Source organism: Pomacea canaliculata, linkage group LG11, assembly GCF_003073045.1.
Source record: "Pomacea canaliculata isolate SZHN2017 linkage group LG11, ASM307304v1, whole genome shotgun sequence".
Classification (NCBI taxonomy): Eukaryota; Metazoa; Mollusca; class Gastropoda; order Architaenioglossa; family Ampullariidae; genus Pomacea; species Pomacea canaliculata.
The window spans coordinates 12,675,879-12,697,321 of NC_037600.1; the positions used below are offsets into that span (position 1 = coordinate 12,675,879).

The 21,443-nt window shown below is 40.7% G+C and overlaps 1 protein-coding gene across 1 annotated transcript; it reads left to right on the plus strand.

The window, feature by feature from the left end:
- The first annotated feature begins 4,517 nt into the window (after nt 1–4,517).
- Nucleotides 4,518–21,438, plus strand: LOC112575756 (deleted in malignant brain tumors 1 protein-like). Its single transcript, XM_025257764.1, has 17 exons — nt 4,518–5,048; nt 8,387–8,497; nt 9,054–9,123; nt 9,337–9,506; nt 9,777–9,930; nt 10,344–10,537; nt 11,281–11,440; nt 11,846–12,084; nt 13,239–13,395; nt 14,739–14,908; nt 16,146–16,308; nt 17,077–17,270; nt 18,681–18,831; nt 19,658–19,830; nt 20,288–20,441; nt 20,905–21,068; nt 21,383–21,438. The coding sequence occupies exons 1-17, from the start codon at nt 5,000–5,002 to the stop codon at nt 21,436–21,438; spliced, it is 2,529 nt and encodes an 842-aa protein (XP_025113549.1). The 5' UTR covers nt 4,518–4,999.
- The last annotated feature ends 5 nt before the right edge of the window (nt 21,439–21,443 follow it).

The window sequence follows — 21,443 nt, forward strand, 5'->3', positions numbered from 1 at the left end:
CACAGTCACGTGCCGAACCGGATACAGCCTTAGCGGAAGTAACGTCATCAACTGCGCACTGAACGGAGCGCAAGCTGTTTGGGGAACTCTGCCTGTCTGTAACCGTACGTGCATATAATTCTCTCATAATTACTTAGTCAAAGAGCAGGTCTCCCATATCTCCCAGGTGTACAAAGTCCCAGTTTTAGCTTAAACACTGTATTGGAGAACAAATCTGGATGTAGACCAACATCTTTTCCAAAATTTCAACGTCCCGAACGTTTGACCTCACACTATTGATAGCCTTTGACCTGTACACACAACTTTGCCAAGCTTGTTAGACGACATTCGTCCGGATTAACATGTGAAGATTTTGAAATTTGAGGGCCTGTTTTATAATAATAATAATAATATAAAAAAGTAATGAGAAAGCTTCCCTTTCAGCCGTGACTTGCCAAAAGCCTCAGCCTCCACTCAATGGGATAGTGGCAGGCTGCTCGGGTGTTTTGACTGTCGGAAGCACATGCACCCAAGCTTGCAACAGCGGCTACGTCTTGGTCAGCGGCAACGCGGTCAGATCTTGCCTGTCAGACGGCACGTGGTCAGGCGTCATGGGAACCTGCAGTGAGTAACAGTAGTGTATGTGCTGCTTATACATGTATATTGGACGAAAAGAGTAGCTTCTTTTAGAATGAGTCTTTTTGTGCTCAGAGCACTTAATGATTTTATTTATAACGCTGATTGTAGTTATTAAAATGATTGATGCAAACGTGAGCACAACGAGATTTCAGTCTGTACCGCTCCTACTCAATGTTCATGCTCGGTGTCAGCGTCCCAGAGTGCGACAAAGTCCATGTCCCAGCACGGCAGTGGAGGTGGCAGTGGCTCCTCTAACACATCATCCATCGTTGCTGGAGTCGTCGTGCCGATCATCCTGTTGACACTTCTTCTCACTGGGGGCTTCCTCTTCTACAAGCGGCGGTAACTAGTAGTTCATAGTGGTCTAAGAGTATAATATTATGTATTGCGCAAATGATCACAACAAATTTCAATTTTGAAAATATTAAACTCCCGCGTCTCCTTGTCATCAATCGCTTTTATTCATTTATATGGCGCTCTTTTGAAAATCGATTGCAACCGCTATGTCCATTTTCCTTTCTCGCTGCTTCACAAAAAGAAGAGCCCACATTACCTTCTTGTTCATTATTCCATCAATTTATTATCGAAAGAGTGCTTCTTTCTGTCCTAGATATGTAAAGTTGTCGTCACTTCCTCTGAATCAGTGAACAGTGCTTTTTATCAAAATTATCAACTACCAAACTAACCATTCCTTGCTGAACTTTTCTATTGCCCGTATGTATTCAATCATACATCTGCGATAAATATCGAATAATGATTTTGTTAAATTTTAGTTTCGATGTCTTTACAACTTTCTTTATCTTTATATTTTGGTCACGTCCCAATGATCAGAAAATCCTGTTAGATATTTGGTGTTTTCTTTTGCAGAACCATGGGACCAGCATTGGCTGGACCTGCGTCAGTGCCCCTGTCACCAATGTCATCAATGCCATCAATGCAGCCAACATACCGCAACTCCGGCAGAGCGACTGACGGACTAGATAACCCTCTTTATGACTCGTGAGCAAAGATCCACAGCTCTGTTCCTTCCAAAAAAGCTCTGGTACCATTTTGTTGTCCATAAACGAAAAGAACCCACTTGTCATAAATGCCAATAGAAGACTTTCTCGAGCAGCTGAAGAGAATGTTTTTTCTCTTCCTTAGGATTTAAGTGAAATAATGTCACCAACGTGTTTATCCTTTTGGCAATATCTACTAACACGACTGCATGGTTTCCATTATTGTATGTTTTGTTTGTAAGAATTATGAGTTTCTTGTGAAGTCGTCGTTAATCTAAATAATGTTCCGATCGACAAAGGTATCGTTTTATAGTGTGTTATCTGTTCATGAAGCCTAGCGTGAATACATTCTGCTGTTAGACGCGAACATTGTCGCTTGTACTTCCCCAGACCTCTGTTTATAACTGCAATCATGTTGTCATATATTCACCATCTTGAATTTAGTCTACATAGTCTAAAATCTACATTAGTCTATCTTAATTTACTTTCTTTTTTTTTATCCTTATGATATTTATGGGCAGTTAGCTAATTCTAATTAAAATGAAAACTAATTATATATATATGGAGAGTGACATAAAGTTTGCTTGGTATAATCCCTACAGTCATCATCATCATCATCAATCATCATCATCATCAATCATCAATCATCAATCATCAATCATCAATCATCAATCATCATCATCTTCATCAAGAATTATGTTATTAAAGTAGAAAACATAAAATTGCAGCAAATCCTTTCAAATATGAAGTTAGACAATTTCAGTGCTCTTCCAAACTGTCTGAATGACTCATTGTGTAAGGCACGCGAAGGGTGCGTGCACGTGAAAACTGTAGCTTTCCGTAAAAAGGGGAGTTAATGTAGTTTGTTGTAGTAGCGCTAGATATTGTTGATAGTACGAGCTATTTATGTATGTGTGGACACAAATATAATAAAAACTTTTCATTGAATATACATATTAAGACCTGTGTACTTTCATGTTATTACATGCTTTTGTCACGTGCATTCTCTTGTTTTGCTGACACATGGCAGAAAAGCGACTTACCCCCCTTTCATCCGTCTCACACACACACACACTGTTCACATTGCACATACACACACACATACACAAGCCCCATCAGCTCCACGCACGCACGCAGGCGAACAATTTCCAGCTATACTTCACAGACGATGGATACAAAACACTACACATATGTATATATATATAATTCTATCTTTACTGATTGCTCTTCCGTGTTCCTCTTCGCTTCTTCAATCTTTTATTAGTTGTCATAGCTGTTTCGTCTTCTCTCCTTAGTATTCTGCCCATGTCACCTACTTGTATTAAGTGCCGAGAGCATGCTCGTTTGTAAATGTGATCATTCACTACATAAATTATTAATATATGCATTACAATTACACGAACAACACGAAACACAACACACAAGCAAACACATGTACACACAGACACATAGACAGACACAGAAACACTTTCACTTACAATTTTGAATAATAGTCAATCGTTCAGGTATCGTTTTTTCATACATTTTTTGCAGACTACATTTGTTCCCATGATATGGATAGATTATTCTTAAATATCACACACACTTTTTTCTTCACTTTTTCTGGAACAGATGTACTGTCTCGTCACATAACATGAAGCAAGCAACAATAAGACACAATCCAAATTAACCCAAAGCAAGTCAAGCTAACCAAACAATTAAATATCGCAAAAAGCATCTTCAGGTGAGTAGCTGTTTACATGCAACAAGATAATAGACAAATATTGTTATTCACACACATGCACACTCTCTCACACAAACCCTCTAACACAGGTACACACACAGTCGCTGGCCACTATCTCCACCCCTTTCTCCGTGCTACCCGGCACGTTCCCATGTGACAGCCGCGCCGTCACGATACCAAGGATGTTGATATAAGTCATCTCCATCCCCGACCCCGAAGTCTCGCAGTGACACACAGGAGATAGCAGTACCCGTGAGGACCAACGGAGAGCCTGGTGCTGTTATCTAGCAACTTTTCGTTCGACATTCTTGTTGTTTGGAGGGCTCTTCTCTATTTTTAAATACACCAAATTGACTGTGTATTATGTCCGGCAAGAAATGGACGCAGGGATGACTGGCTAAACTGCTTGTTGTCTTGTAGTTTCGTCTCATGAGTTGCATTATTTTTCATTAAGGAAATATTATATCAACATTTGGAATAAATATTTTTACAAACTTAGAATATGTTAAATGAAAATGTTAAGCAGTAATAAATAAAAGTTTATAACTAAAGAGAGGAAAAGAAAAGGGTAAAGAGAAAAAGACAAGTTTAGAGAAAGTTTTAGCGCTTCAATAGTTGAGATAGATGAAAAATGAAAAGTTGAGAGAAAGAAACAGAGATAAGGAGAAAGAGGGGGAGATAATCATTGAGGCTAATCAAAATAGACACCAAAAGCAAAACAATAACCGAAACCCCATTCTTACTCCTAGAATAAACAACTAAAAAAAAACAAACACTGATTTTCAAATTAAACAATAAAGGGCTTCTGCTTAGGCAAAAACACTTTGTCAAAATAAAAATGAAGAAGGGGTCCCTGGGACCCCAAAGAATTTAGCCTTAGCAGAAGCCCTGAATAACATTAAATATTAGCGAAGACCAGATTCATCCCGAGATATTTTCAATGAGACTTTAAACAATGCAAACTTTCTTCTTCCTGATTGCTTATGTATTATATATTGTTTGATTGACTACAAGTTTAGTGACAATAACACTGACATCTTCAGGATACGTGTCGGTACACGATGTTATAGTCCGTCACGATAAAGACGCTCGTCTTTATTTACTTTTTTTTTTTTTTATCTCGCATCCGATATAGTTTGTCTAGTATCAATCACACCCGTTCCGTAAATCAGAGCAGAATGTTTGAGAGATAGAGAGACAGAGAGAGAGAGGGGGCTTCTTATTCAATATTGTGAAATTGTTCAGCAGATGCTAGACGAAAGAGGGGGGCGGGATCCTGACGTCAGCTTGGGACCTCGAGGCTGTGACTGGTGTGTTGCGGACCCAGGCACGTGGCTGGCACAAACCGTCCCGTCTCCTCTTAAAGTGACCGCGGGCGGGGCGGCCTTTATTAACTTTCACCCGCTCGTCATCGCGTTCAAACTTCTCTTTCATCTCAGAGTAACCGCCTTGTCCATGGACTGAATCTCAAATCACTGACTTCCAGGCGCGAGACAGACAAGCTCCTGTTTCCTCTCAAAGTAAAGTGTTCGAACTTTTGCAGCAGTGCCAACGTCGTTTCCATCCAAAATATTATTGTGTGAACGAGTATCATCGTCTCACAAGAAAGGTCCTTTCTAGGACCGAATCTCAAAACTTTACTAGACAGATTTTGAATACGATGAAGGAAAGGATATATTTTTTCATCCTTTTTACATTCTCGCTTGGAGGTGAGTAATACAAATCAAATACAATTGACTTACTTAAGTCATCAAACACTATTGCTTCAGTATTCTTTGATTAATAATGATGATTGAAATACGGTTTCAGCTTTACATTGTAGTAGTAAACAAGCAAACAAAAATAATGTCAAGATTTTTTGTGTACTAGTAGGTTTTAAAGTGTTTTTTTTTTTTTTGTTTCTTTACTACGGTCACTAGAAGCAGTGGATTACACAAAAGTGTTACTTAGAGTAAGACAGAGGAATGAACAAAATCAGTCACATGGAATTTTAAGACGGTCACACCAAGCAATTGTTTTTGTAAAGTTTATAATGTTAACATGAAATGGAAGCCATTGTCTTCGTCATCACTGAACTCACGCTATTCTTCTATGTGTGTATGTGATTGTGTGTGTGTGTGTTAAGTGTTGTACGTGCGTATGTACATTCTCCTGTCTATCTGCTTGTCTTCCTGTCCATCTGCCTGGTTGTCTGCGTTCGTATGTGTTTTTTTTTTCTTATTTGAGTGTGATATTCTGATGAAGTGAAGGTGTCCTTTACATTTTGGGCTCATATTCATGATCATGAGCATTAACCAGCGCGCTACCCTACCCAAACTAGAGAAATCGGCTTAAGCCCGGTATTCATAATCTCAGGGTAGACCTACCTGAGTCATTTTACTAGCTGACATTGTAAGAAGGGCATCACCCCTACGATAATTACCTCCCGCAAATATGGCAGAGATCGTGATCTTTGTTTAGCTGAAGTTTTCTAGACCTAATAAAGAAACTGGACAAATATACTGGTAAATAACTGTTTCATTAATACCAGTTTTCCAATTGAATTCATTATCAGAAAGCCGAAAAAAGAAATCGAAACCAAACTTTGCAATCGACATCGCGTCCCTCGGTTATCTTCTAGTCTTTTGTTTCAAAATCGAAGGAAATATTTTTACTATTTAATATTTTCTTGAAGAAAGTTATCTAATCAGAATGAATTAATTTGACATTCCAGAGTTTCTTGCTTTTTAAAATTGTTTTAGATATTTTTTACTTTAGTTGCAAGTTTCACGCCTCATTCACTAACCCCAAAACGCATGCGCAGTGACGTCTTTTATCGGGAATTCCCGTTTTACCACTGGGTTACTTACTGACGTTTACCTTTTAGTCGCTCATAAACTGAGAGCTTGCATGTTGGAATAATTAACTGGTTCCCTTTCAAGTTAGACAAAGTTGCCGATGTCATAAATGCGGGTCCAGATTTAAATTAAGCTGTTGCCCAAAAGACCAGAAACACCTTGGTACATTTAAATGCACTCTTCTTTTCCCAGGACACGAAACGTTACTGAGGACAACTATGTTTAATTTAGAATTAATTATCGGTATATTCAAATCACATTAATAACATCAATAACGATTTTCATCTATCTGGAACATGAAAAAATACGCGAAATTTGTAGCAGTTTTATCTGAACGATTAGTTCTAGACAGATCAAAGTCTTCTAAGAGAGAAAGATGACAAATCACTCACAATGATGAACGTTTGTACTTACAAGAACAAGTGTCTACAAGAAGAAAAATTAGGTTCATTAAGGACAGTGATAATCAAATCACAGACTGGTACAGCATGATAAGTGACGGTACAAGCTCAGGCCACAATTGTACTTGATCGCAAAAGGTCAAATAGCGATAAGCACTTATCAGTTAGGAGGAATCTGTTTTTTTTTCACACCTTGATATTCAGTGAGATGGATCTGATGCCCTACTAACCTTGGCTGGGCCGTCGTCTCACATTGTCCAAGTAAGATCCCTGTAACGACTCAGTGGCAAAGAAGTCTTGCAAACCTCAGTTTTTTTAGCGACAAGAATTACCTAGAAGTCGGAATAACATTTTTTTTTCTTTAGGAACAACAAGAAGAGAGTAGACGCTACTTAATTTGTCGGCCATAAAGATTTGTATACTTTTCTTAGCTTATGAAGCTCATTTCTTCGAGACGATTGAAGAAAAATGTTTGACTTACAAAATATCGTCCATAAAGTATTGTAGTTTATTGTAACTTCGCCTTTGATTTACGAAAGTTATTCTTTCCTGAATCCCCTTCAACGGCAATAACAAAAGTAACTTACTGTAACATAACTATAAACACATAGATAAATTTCAATTAAAATCAGGTTAAGAAAAGCATTTAATTACCCTCTATTTTAAATCAAGTACATCTTAGCAGCGCATACTAAGGTCAGTAGGTCAGATAGCGAGTACTATTTCAATTTGTTACAGATAACATATTTACAGGTGTTTGATTGTAATGACCTGTTTCTGATAAAAGCTTCTCAACTTCATATCTGAAACTCAATATTTTTATATCATTATAAATCAATCACATTTAGAGACTCGTCGAAAACAAAACTAAAGATGGGTGCTGTTCTGTAAAATGAAGCTCAGGCTCATCTACCGGTCTATTCATCCGTTAGGTCAGTCACCTCATTTTACTTTTAAACTTTTAAAAGATTAAAGATTTGAGAAAAATCAAAGACAGTCACAAGATATTTCAGTCATCTTTTAGCAGAATTGTGTTCTGTGATGTCCTTGTGTACACTAAAGGGTGACCGAAGGACAAATAAAATACGCTGATGTCTGTACCTACGATAACAACGTTAAGGATTATTTGTGTCTTTTAATCTTTTGTTAGGTGCTCCATATAATATTCCTGCTGTTGCCATAGTTATGAAGTTAGAGTAATTCGTTGCCCCAGGGCAAAATATGGAAGTCAAGGAAAAGCGTTTTGTTTCCGAACTTCAAAAGGCGATGCCCAAACCTCGGGGCACTACTTCCTATTATTTTACACCTGGACACCGATGCCACCACTTTATAACCACGGTACCATGGATAAAACAGCATCTTCGGGATGTGGACATGGCTTTGTGATTTTGGGAACAAGACACTTGTCCTTGCATTCCCCATGTTGTCCCAGGGCAAAGACTTACCCTCGCTTCATAACAACTACCCCTGATGGATAAAACTTCACGTAATGCACTGTTCCTTGTTGCTTGTTGTTGATGAAGATGATATCTGCTTGTAATGTGGGTTTTATCCGTGTCCTTGAATTTTACTGATATTTCATGTTAGAGTGTGCAGGATAAAAAAGTTTAAATTGTTAAAAACTCCAGTTTACTGCAAATGGCCGTTCTTCAACGAACCTAGCGTCGAAGTACGTTTGACCGAGTTTTGCAAAAGTTTTCATAGATGCATCACACTCAAACATGTTTCTATATATGTGTGGTAGCCGAGACCATTTGTTGCAAAAATGTTTCGCTGACGTCATGAAGTGCTCCTGATTACGTCATGCAGGTGCGAATGGCCAGACGGCAGCGCCGAATGAAGGCGCACTGCGACTGGTGCCAGGTACGTCAAGGGTGTCCGGGTCAGGACGGGTGGAGATCTACCACAACAATACCTGGGGTGAGTGTCTGCTGGGGTCTTCATGTTATGTACACAGGTGTGCAGAACACAGAGTTCCTTGTGTGTTGCGTGTGAGTGTGTGTGTGAGAGAGAGAAAGATACAGGTAGAAATGTGATTTTCGCATGTGCTGGTGTATGCGAGCAAAGTGCTGGTGTCAATACGTGTAAGTCAATGATGCAGATGTCTGCAAGATGCTGACTTCCTTGCACGTGAACAAGATGCTAGAGTGTACATTCACTAAATACTAATATATGGACATATACAGTGATGTGGCTTTGTGGAAGATACTGGCTAATACACTCACATATAAGACATAACATACCGAAGCAAATTTAATAAAGATACTGCATTTGGTGTGCTGGATGCTGATGTCCATTTGTTTTCTCGGAGGTGGGGACGGTAGAATGCCAAAAAAGACTTTCGATTTGTTGACACACCAATGAATCACCATTAATAACAGCACATAATGATGACTAGTTGTAAACAATGAACAGTTGGAACACAGGGGGAACAGGCAGTGTGAAGGTTAAAATTATACAAGTGTACAATTTGCAGGCACAATATGTGACGACGATTGGAACGTGAATGCGGCCACAGTAGCGTGCAGGCAGCTGGGATATCAGTCGTGGGTATTCAGTGGATTACTTGTAATTATTGTTTGTCACGTGAGACATTTGAAAGGTTGAGCGCATGTGCAAGGCAGCTGATGTAAAACTACTGGATAGACCGTCATAGAAATCGTTGATGCTACCATGCATTACCAAGATGTGCTAGCAATGATTCGATGATGTGATAATGTAATGGGAATAATTTTGTGACATATATTTCTTGCTACTAGACACCAGGTAGTCGTCAGAACTCAGGCTTTCTACGGAGCAGGGACTGGCCGCATCTGGCTGGATGTCCGCTGCACGGGTTCCGAGACCTCCATCCTGCAATGCCAGCACCGACCCCTAGGGATGCACAACTGTTATCACTCTGAAGATGCTGGTGTAGACTGTTCTCCCAGTAAGTCCTCTTTCAGTTCATGTTGAGAGTTTAGAGTTAACGGGTCACCTAGCGACCTGTAAGTGGTTCACCGCGACAAATGAATAATGAAACGGAGAAGCTCGCGTTCCTTCTGAACATTGTCCCACTGTTAGTGTTTTGTGTCCGGAGTGTTTTTACTTTCCACAGTGACGTCCCCTATTGTATGTTGACAAGCATCGATGTTTCAGTTCCTAACTTCTTTTTGTCGCGTTTGTTGTAAGCTTTTGTTTTAAATGTCTGCACTGATAGGCAGCAACAACTACCCCATTCGTCTGAACGGGTCTTCCTTGAACTACCAGGGTCGTGTTGAGATAATGTACAACGGCCAGTGGGGGACCATCTGCGACGACAACTGGGACGACCATGCTGCCCAGGTTGTGTGTCAGCAGTTGGGGTTTGTCGGGTACGTAAACAGCATTGATAGCTGTCGTCATTGCACTCATGATCACATTTTTTCTTCAACCACCGCCACCAACAAAAGTACATTTCCTCTCCTTTTTTTTATTATTCTACTTTAAGACTTTGACAAAAAAGGGAAACATAATACTTGTTAATCGTGTTCTTCATAGTACCGATTTCTATTTCTGAATTCTTACTTATCTAATTTTATTTATAACATTTATTATTTTTATTTATTTTGCTTAGTCTTCTTGCTTTAGTCTTCAAGCGCTTTCATAACGTAACGTTGCACATAGTTACTCTTCGTGTTTCTTAAACTTCTTGATGAAAATCTCTCCCACAATTAACAAATGTCGTCGTCTTCACGGTAGAGGTATAAAGCATCTTTCTTTCAAAAAAATGTGAAATTACTTTCAGGGTGCTCGCAATTCCCATTACGTCAGCTTTCTTCTCTAATGGCACGGGCAATCCCAGCATTCCAATCTTGCTGGACGACGTTCGCTGCTCTGGCTCCGAGGCCAGCATCAGCGACTGCAACCACCGCACGTGGGGCACGAGCAACTGCCAGCACGCGGAAGATGCTGGCGTCATGTGCCTGCCGCAAAACACATGTATAGTTGGATAATAATTAATTATTATTTATTTTAAGTTGTTCCAGACCAGTAGAAAGTAAAATTATAAAAATTTATTTATTGAATCTGAAAATAAATTGAAAAAAAAATGTTTATTTAAACTTCTCATTAGTTAAAAACCAAAAGCTAGCTTCCTCAAATCTTTATCAGTTCTTACGTCTTCAGCACGAAAAACAAAACTCACGAGTGCCGACTGCAGTCGATTTGAGTTTCAAAGACATCCAGAGCTAAAAGCTTACAGGGCTATCTGTGGGACTAATGAAATACAGATTGTTTTTAAATGACTGGGCAAAACTCAGTGCCAGATACTATTTTCCTAAACCATATTATTTCGCTCTTTTGTTTCAAGATAAACGCCTGGAAACATCGCCGTACACAGAAAAGGTCGAAATCGTGACGTCACGCTATAAGTAGTTAACGTACACCCTCTCCCATTGGCTAAGGTCTTCACAAAGTAAATATAACCATATACAACCTGATCTTTGTAATGTTGCCTCTAACCTCTGCATGGCGATGCTTTTCGCTGGCAATCTCGAAACGGATGGTAGACGGTATTCAGCGAGATTTGACTAAGTAGCAGGTTGCCCTGAGGTTTGCCCAATCTTTAGAAAACTAAATTACGCAACAGTTATTTGAATTATGTGTATACTCTACACTGATGCATCAAGAAGAAACCTGCATTTTCAGCTTCTGTTTTTTTTTTTTTTCTTCTCTGATGTCAGCTATTGGACTCAACAACACCATTCAGATCCGCCTGACAGGGGTGAACAGATACACCGGCCGTGTGGAAATTCAGGCGTATGGTATCTGGGGCACTGTATGTGATGATAGCTTCGACTCTCGGGCCGCCCAGGTTGTTTGCCGAATGCTTGGTTACCAAGGGTACGTATCAATGTCTTTTAAATTTGAATTTAAAAATCTGTTACTTGAAAGTCAGAAAGGGATAGGATGCAAAGAAACGTAAAGAAAGAAAGAATGAAGTCAGTTTACCGATTGACAGCCAAAAGCCAATTAACAACAGACGAGCAAACTGAGCGAACGAACAAACAAATAAAAAAAAAACAACCAAACGCTCAAAACAAATTCTTCAAAATAAAAAAAGAAAAATAAAGATACACACTAAAAAAAAAAAACATCCTTTCAAACCAAAAACAAAACAAAACTCGACAACATGGCAGACAAAGTGATGGAAAAGCGCGGTAAAAAAAAAAAGGTTATAAACGATGACAGATGTTGGTGTGTAGTCCGTTGAAATATAAGTCACGGCTCGTATTTTTTGGTCGACAGGGGGACGGTGATTCCGGCATCCACCATTGGGGATGGTACCGGACCGATCTGGCTCGATGACATCAGATGTCTGGGGACGGAGAGCAGCCTGATGAACTGCACCCGAAAGAACTTGGGTGTTAACGACTGTCAACATGACGAGGACGTTGGTGTCAGCTGCACGCGTAAGATTCCCAGTGCTTGTCCTCGTATCTGGACTTTCTCCATTAAGTTTGCTTCATACGGGTGCTCACACATGGGTTTGTTCCCAGAAAAATTAAACACACCCCTGATAAGAAAAGAGCACTCTAATAATTAAGATTCACTTTCGCTGCATAAATCAGATATATTGTCAGCTCTTCGGCAGCTTCATAATAAATAAATGTAAAAAAAAAAGTACCGCGTTGAAAGACAAATAGAAAAATGGGAAACGTTTGGAAAAAGGTAAGACAAAAGCTAGATATAAAGAAGGAAAAAAGAAGTGCTAACGCACTTTACGCAAACAGATAAATTAATATAAATATACAAACAAATTTGTTTTCAAACAGCGCCCGCAAATGCGGACACGATAGAGACGACAATTGAGGGCGGGGGCTCAAGGGGAAGACTTCTCGCCATCGTCAACTGGACGACAAGGCACCGTGTGTGACGACTACGCCACCAACGCCGTAGCCATCATCGTGTGCAGACGCCTCGGCTACACCGGGTGAGTCTGATGAACATTGCTGGTACCACGTGCTCACGCCGAAGTTAAAATGTTAAACGAGATGCATAGGAATGAGATCAAGACTAACAATTTCTTTACGTGATAAGGTGGTTTTCTTTAATTTAAGTTCGTTTATTTTTTTTTTATGAGAATCTATCATACAGGTAACCGTTTATCTTTCTGTGTCCACACACACACACACACACAGAAATACACTGATAATCCAATTTTTGTCTATGGCAACAGAACCAATCCTGTCATCCTGACCAATCAGCCAGGTAACACAGCCAGTCTCTTCCTATTGTGCTGGATGATGTCAGGTGCGTTGGCACGGAGGACTCGCTGGCTGGCTGCCGCTACAATAAACAAAATGATTGCGACCACCGAGAAGACCTTTGGGTAGACTGCAGAGCTGGTGAGCTCAAGACACCCTAGGCTTTCATCCACCGATTGTGTGTGTGGTGTTGTGTACGTGAACGATTCTTGAGTGATCGTGCATCTGTGTGTATATCTATGCATCTGCGTCTGTTTGCCTGTACGTATGTCTTACTGTCCAAGTACGTGCGTGCATGATGATGATGATGATGATGATGATGATGATGATGGACGACGACGACGACGATGACGACGACGACGACGATGATGATGATGATGATGATGATGATGATGATGATGATGATGATGATGATGATGATGATGATGATGCAGGGACCAATTTTAGCAGCCTGCAGATTCGCCTGGTCGGAAATAACCAATGGCAGGGGAGATTGGAAGTGTTTTATAACAACACCTGGGGCACCGTCTGCGACGACCACTTCGACAGCAAAGCCGCACGAGTCGTTTGCACACAGCTGGGTCTGAGCACGTAAGTACAGACATCCACAGTTTGGGTCCGCGAGTTCCGAATGTTTATATCATGCCCACCATCTTTATTGGGCTGTGATTTCAGGAAAAACATTTAAATGTTGCGCGATACTTGCTGACAAATGTTGAGTGCTACAACTTCGCACTGCCTCCATGTTTGCGCTTATTTTTCACACAGATCTCTACCACGCTGGCCATGGCTGTCTTTTGACATATGGTTTTTGGCCATGGATGCAGTAGTAGTCGGAATTAGGCAGTGGGAGGGGGTCAATTAAAAATATTAAGAGTAAAAAAAATCTTCAAATTTTGTCATTTTCTTTTTAGGGACTAATACCTTCAATTCTTCCGCTTCAAGATACCTATAAAACATGACCATGAAAGGTCCATTCGTCACATTTGTACACAATCCCTAATTAACATATTATCCTATTTCTCCCATTGGCTGAAGCATTTTAGAATCCAAATGAGATCAGTGTAGTTGACTTTGACCTGTTCATGCGGATGTTTGAAAAAGAGAAAAAAACTGTATGGAATTCATCCAGATTTGGGGAAATATTATCTTACATTGAGCCTGTACTCATCCATAAAAATTAATTTCTTCCATGCTAGATATTTCACTTTTTTCAGCTGCGTTAACTTACTTGCAAAAAATTACGTTGTCGACTAAACACATGGCGACATGATTTGTCAAGGGAGATAATACGCGCAGGCAATGCAGTCAGCATGATTGTAATAAGACGAACGTACACTTATCTTGCATATGTACAACGTATACCACACCCACAACACAACGCTCGACGAGCCCCCGCTGATGACGATGAGGATGAAAAGATTTGTAATCGAATCGAAGAGACACAAGTTCAGAGAAATCTCATTGAGAGAGCTGTAAAAAAGATGGCGGATGAGAACCGTTGTTTCTTTCCCCGGCTCGCTTGGCCTTTTAAGAACAACTGCTTTTCCTATCTATGACGTCTTTTTCTGCTTTAAGTGACGTAGAACAAATGACGCACACAAGACGTCAGACATGACACCATTCATACACGAAACAATACGAGACCTACCACAACTAATTACAACGATGAACCCCTTACACTTTTCTACTGGTCACTATCCTTTAAAACCCTTGTTCTTTTCATTTTGTACAGGTTAAATTCATGATTTCAAATGGATAATTTCGGATATTGAACCCTTTTGCTAATTTGCAGAATGTTCGTTATGTACACTGCTACTTTCAGAACATTTCAAAAGCAGTCAACCGTAGCGGAGTAGCTATTACATCAATGGGAGTTGCTATGACGCCAAAATTTCAAATATCTGAGCAACGGCAATGGTTGTTATTTCCAGTTGGAGGCCGATTTCGTTGGTTACAGCTGCTTTCGGGCAGGGAACTGGCCCCATCTGGCGTGATGATGTTGTTTGCTCCGGCACAGAGTCCAGCCTCGTCAGCTGCCGCCATGCCAGCATTGGGACAAATGACTGTCGTCATTCAGAAGACGTTGGAATTATCTGCCCGCGTAAGTTTAACTCAAGCGAAACTCAAAGCTACTGGCAATGCCACGGAACAAATAATATAATACGATGTAATACTACTTTATCTGTCTCTAAGGGCAGTTAGTAAGCAGCGCACACAGTTATGACCAATGAGAACAGACCGAGTAGGGACCATCTTGTACAAAGCTGTACTGATTTTTTCTTTTTAGAGCTCAACTCATTTTTTGTGTGGTTTTTTTAAAGGATGTCTGCAAAAGAAGCGCTTTGCCAAGTTTTGGTCACACTGGTTAAAAAAAAAGCATTACAGTCAAATCTCCCTACTATGCCACCTCTCTACTATGCCACTCTCGGTATTATGCCACTTTTGCTCGGTCCCGACTATAAATTCAATGTAAAAAAAATTTACTATGCCACAGCCGACTCTCGCAATACTATGCTCATTACACTTTTTGTGTGATTGTAAAAGACACAAGTTGTGAATTCCGCGCAGTGCTCGATTATGCTATACTGTAATGGTAGTGTGGGAGCACATCGCATTTTCGCCAGGTGGATGGAACATAGCACCAAACCACAGGGAGGGTGAGGCTGGCAATGTGGGGGGGGGTGTCGTGGTGCTCCAGCCGGTGACAGTCACGTGACCAGAGGGAAGGTGTGAGGGAGTCGACTAGCGACAGGATTCAGGTGCGCGGATGTGGTTGGAGGGGTGGAGTGATGAAGAGACTTTCGTGACCGGGGAGAGAATTGACGAGGAGACAGCTAGGCGATAGCCGACGATTCTTGAGAGCTTTGGACAGACCTGGGCAAAGGCCTACCTGTCTTCTGACCGGCCCGCCCGCCACATATATATCTATATATACAGTATTTGGGTAAAACTGAGTTAACTATATTAGTCCGGCCCTCTAAAACCATCCACATGTCTCATGCGGCCCTTGGAAAATTAATTTGCCCACCCTGCTTTGGACTGACGGGTAACTTGAGGCAAATAAAAGCCGTTTTTTACGAACACTCTCTACTATCGCCACTCTCCTATATGCCCCACTTTTTGCTCGGTCCCGGTAGGTGGCATAGTAGGGAGATTGACTGTATTGTAATAAAAAAGCATTATTGTAATAAATACTGTAAGTTTTGTCGGAGGTCTGATGGAAGGAGTCAAAGAAAGCTCGCACGCACCACACACACACACATGAAAGGCTGCACGTGCATGAGCAAACGCTCAACAAAACAACAACAAAGAAACTCGATTTACTTTTGTGTTGTCAGCTCCTGATGTCGGCAGCACCATGCGAGCGAGGCTGGTGGGGCCCTCACCAAACGAGGGGCGACTGGAGGTCAGCTACAACATGCAGCCGTGGGGCACCGTGTGTGACGACAGCTTCAACAATGTGGAAGCTGCGGTCGTCTGCAGGATGCTGGGATTTAGCACGTTAGTATCTCTTTCTCCTGTTCTCCGTTAACTTTCCTGTTTTATCTAAATCTGATATAACATGCTTTTAAAGGGGTTGCAAATACATTATTTCGTAACTTTAGTATTATATATGCACAGTATGTATATAAAACTATATTAATGTATATGTCATGGTAGTAAGATTTCCCTTACCCTTCCCTAGCTGCTTCAATGCCATTGATTGCCATTGATTACCTCCCTCAAGCTACGAGCATGAGCCTACACTGAATGAAGAAGTCTCTCTTTTTTCTTATTTATTGATACCAATGGTCTACTGGCATACAACGAAGAATCGAAATAACTTTTTATCTCTTTTGTTTTAGTTCTCTCTTGCCCACACTCCTGTCTTCCTATATAGTGCCATTTCACTTAAATAGTGTCCTTTTTCTGTTTTGATTATTTCTCCCACCCAACAGGTTTCTCTCCCTCTTCTTGACACAACCCCCTAAACACAAACACGCACACATACATACAAATACGCACACATGCACGCACACATATTTCTTTCTTATTTCCATCTTGGCCCTATCTTTACCCTCCTGTCGGACATTTGGAACACTCGACGCAAGGAAGACATGCAGTCGTTACAGAAAACAAGGAATAAGGTCAAAAACAGTGAGGAGGAGATCGTCTGGTGAAGATTTTGTCGGATCAGAGTGACACTCACCTAGTCAGAGTGACGCTCGCGTCTGTTCAAAGTGACGTGCCTGGTACCGTACTTATTGTTGTCCCGCTGGTCGTCTACAGGCAATTCGCCGTTGCGCGCCCCACCAGCATTTACGGCAGTGGCAGCAGCAACATGTCCATCCTGCTGGACGACGTGCACTGCACCGGCAACGAGACCAACATCTTCTTCTGCGCCCACAGGGCCCTCGGCGACAGCGACTGTCAGCATCGAGAGGACGTGGGCGTCATGTGTGGAGGAGGCTCATCAACTGCTGGTGAGTAGAGATCAGGGTCTGTATTCATTAAGCGAGGTGAAGTCGTTGGACAAACCAAGGGCAAGCCACGTGGTTATAAGCGTTGTCTGTGCTCCGCGGATTTTTTTTTAACCCTGGGAAAAGGGATAAAGCAATATTCCTGGGGTGTAGACAGTCTGCCGTAAATATGGAAGAGAAAAGTTCCGATGATATCCACTTGAGAGGCACAAAATTAATACATATGTAATTTATCAATGCTGTCACCAGCTGACATTACCTGTAAGGCGTACTAAGAAAAAGGAAAAGAAAGTTATGTTCTTCTGGGTGAACCTTTCGAATCACTTTCAGATTAGGTTTAAGATGTATATATATAATCTCCAGACTTCATCATTTTCTTGGTGATATTATTTGTTAATGTGTCAAATAACGTTTTCAGGTCGGTTTAACACTACTGGCTCTTGTTTTTACGAAAGACTGTTGAGTCTGCTGTCGTTGTCATGTTGGTAGTCGTCTCACTGATAATGAAACCTTGTGACATTAGGTTTGTGACAGTTTAAAGGTCATAACTGTCTCCCTGAACACATTTTGCAAATTTGTAAGACATTTGTATAATAAAGTTTGTTAGATCCCGTGAGATTTTCTGTTTCATGCCATTGCTTTGCAATGTGTTTTTCTCTCCTTAACATCTACGAATAGCGTACATGAATAATTAATTCTGTGCTGATGGGGAGATATCGAAGCACTTATAGTTTTTTTCAAGATTGATAGATTGGTAGATTGATCTTTTTAATTCAAAACAACTGAAATTTTTTTAAGAATGCATTCGGTCTTTAAAAACTAGTGGGGTGCACGATGTTCTTCTAATAATTTGGATGAACCTTAGTCTACAAAAATATTTCCCCAAATCTGAGTGATTACACCTTTTCATTCTCAAGATACACGCCGACAAACACCACCACGCAAAGTCAACAACATAGAAGTAAGGATAGTGAACGGACATACTTATGTTGTGAAGGCTCTCAGTCAACTGGAGACCTTGAGCTATATGTTAATTAGGGGTAAATGAGTGCAGAGGTGACGTCTCGAGTTTGACCTCTTTCTGTGCTTCGTGTTTTGTAAGCGTGCATTTGGAACAGAAAGGGAGGTAAATCACACATATTTTTGGAAATGAGATTTACCAAGTTATTTTTTGAAAAAATTTCCCCCATTTCTATAGTGCTCCTTTAACGCAAATTAGATAATTGAATAATACTAAACAATCCAAGGGAAGTAAGCCATGATTTTACTGAATTAAAATATGTGTGAAATGTTCTCATCATCTATTGTTAGTCTCCGCTAAATGCTATGGGACCATAATCAAGCCAAGACTTTTTCTTTAACCTTTTCCTTTAAATTTCGTACGAAAATGTCAGTATGAGTTTTCTGGCTCAGGTCTGCAGCTGCGTGCGCGTCTTGTGAACGGAACTTCCACATCCAACGGGCGTCTGGAGATTCAATACAACGGCACCTGGAACACGGTGTGCGACGATGACTTTGGCAACGAAGAGGCGCAGGTAGCCTGCAGAATGGTTGGCTTTTACAGGTGGGTGATAAGTGCTTGGCTTCCAAAGGTGTGCTTTCATTGCTTGCCCTCCCAATCACGAAGTCAACATAATCCCTTCTCTGTCATTTCTGTCTCTTATTTTCCTAATAATTATATTATAATATATAAATTGTTACCTTTTACCACACCGGCTTTTTGTATAGTTGTTTTATGTTTTATGCTGCCCACTTTTTCATTGTCTAAATCAATTGAATAATTTAAATTTATGTATTGTTATGGTTGCAAAATCAGTGTTGTGTAGTAGTAGTAGTAGTGTAGATAGTAGTAGTAGTAGTAGTAGTAGTAGTAGTAGTATAGTAGTGTAGTAGTAGTAGTAGTATAGTAGTAGTAGTAGTAGTAGTAGTAGTAGTAGTAGTAGTATGTAGTAGTAGTAGTAGTAGTAGTAGTAGTAGTAGTAGTAGTATGGCAAACGGCAAACGTTCAACATTTTTACAGAAGGACCTTTTATATTTGATCTACCTAGTGACACAGCTCGTCGAGAATAAGTTCTTGTGAGTGTTCGCGCTTCTGTCATGGAATTTTCACAACACGTATGCAAGGACATGTCGAGGTGGATTGCTGTCTGTCTGCCAAGACCAACGCTTAGCTTCTTGCGAAGAGATCCGCTGTTAGTCTCGGCGAGCCGTAACAAAGAATGTGAACAAACCGGAAGCTTTCTTGTCTGATGACTCGTTCTAGCATATAACTGGAAAAAATCGTCTGCCAGCAGTCCAGGGAATTTAGTTCGTGATGTATGTGTACATGCAGCTATTTTTCTTCATTATTATTATTATTTTTATTATTATTACTTTTTTTGTGCTGCTAGCCCCGGGGCCGTTGCTGTAGGCCGGTCTATGTACGGCAGCGGCACTGGCAAAATCATCCTTGACGACCTCAAGTGCTTGGGTTCGGAGACCAGCCTGGGCCAGTGCGGCAACAAGGGTTTGTTTAACAGCGACTGCGACCACAGGGAGGACGTGGGCGTTATCTGCAACAGTCGTAAGACTTAAGTTTTTTATTTATTTTTTTTTATTTTACAGTGTTCGCATGGGCGAGAATGTTTTGGTTTGCCCTTCATTATTTTTTATATTCTGCCACACTATTTGCATCCTTGTACAGGAGCGGCTACAACAGGTGTGGAGAGCCAGCTCCTGTGCTAGATGCTTGTGCCTAATAAATTTTTTCTTTTCTTCTTCTTCTTTGTTGGTTGTTTCTTTCTTTCGTGACTTTGAGTTGTGGTTTTTTTCCTCATCTTCATGTTTCTTCTTCTTACTTTCCATGCCTTTTTACTCTGCTCATTTTGTTCTTCGCAGCCTCTTCCCTTTCGTTGTTTTCTCCTCCATTTAGCCATTCATTCTTTCTTTCTCCTAAGTCTTAAGATGAAAAGATTGATAAGAATAATGATATTTAAAATGACGACTATAACAACAACTATAAGGTAAATTTCGATGATCAGAGGTAATTGCGGTGCGCCTGGCGGGCATACATCGTACGAATTACCAAATGGGTCGGGTAGAGATCCAGATCGGACGTGAGTGGGGTACAGTGTGCGACGACTACTTCACCAACAACAGCGCCAAAGTCATCTGCAGGCAGCTCAACTACCCTTCGTGAGTTTCTACCGAGCTTTTCACCTGAATGTCAGGTGTCTGTAAAATCGTTGTTCTTGAGATATTTATAATTGAAATTATATATATATAAACAATGCGTACACTATATAAAATGCATGTGAGAACCCTTAGAACAGTTCTGTAGTCATCCTAAGTTGGGATCATGGATTCTTTTGTTTCTTCATGAGCATCCTAATGGGATCAAGATCCTTCTGGTGACTGTTTACAACATATGTGAAAGTAAAGACACTGCTTTAAATTGTATTTTCATATTTATTGCACACGCATTTGTGCACTACACTAATATTACATCTTTGCTCTCTCTCTCTCTCTCTCTCTCTCTCTCTCTCTCTCACAGACACACACACACACACACACACACACACACACACACACACACTTATGTGTATATTTCTAACTTAAAGATGGTTTTGAATCTGCTTTATGTCTGTTTTGCCTTCAGAGGCGCAGCAAGGATTGCGGCCCCCAATACGTTCGGGGCAGGGCAGGGTCGTATCCTGCTGGACGACGTTCGCTGCAGTGGCAATGAGTCAACTGTCATGGCCTGCCCCCACAGTCCCATCGGCCAACATGGGGACATTTATTTTGTCGACACAACTGAGGGACGTTGGTATCATCTGTTCCGACAGTAAGTCCAGTCGTAGCTTCTCGCATAAAGGAAACAAAGGGCAGGTGACTCTTGAGAGAATGTGTTTCTCGCTATTTTTGTCCACTTGTCCATATCCCATCCCCCTAACCACCGACGCCCCCACCACAATAAAAGATACAGAATTTTTTTTAAAGTTCAACAACAATGACAATACTTAATGTGTTCCCTTTAAAAACACACTTGTTTAGAACATCTGGAAGTTTAGGCCGCAAGATTTGTTTTATTATTCCACATCATCTGTAGCTTCAACTTTTTTCGTTACGTTTTACAGTTGCTACTGTTGATAAACACTCAGAGCATGCCACTAATGTTGTGACAGAACGCTAAGCAAA

What these genes read in the sequence shown, in the direction of transcription:
- LOC112575756 (XM_025257764.1), top strand. Translation starts at nt 5,000, where the DNA reads ATGAAGGAAAGGATATATTTTTTCATCCTTTTTACATTCTCGCTTGGA. An exon ending in CTACCACAACAATACCTGGG is followed by an intron (nt 8,498 to 9,053) that starts GTGAGTGTCTGC and finishes TACAATTTGCAG; the next exon opens with GCACAATATGTGACGACGAT. An exon ending in ATACGGGTGCTCACACATGG is followed by an intron (nt 12,085 to 13,238) that starts GTTTGTTCCCAG and finishes ATGATGATGCAG; the next exon opens with GGACCAATTTTAGCAGCCTG.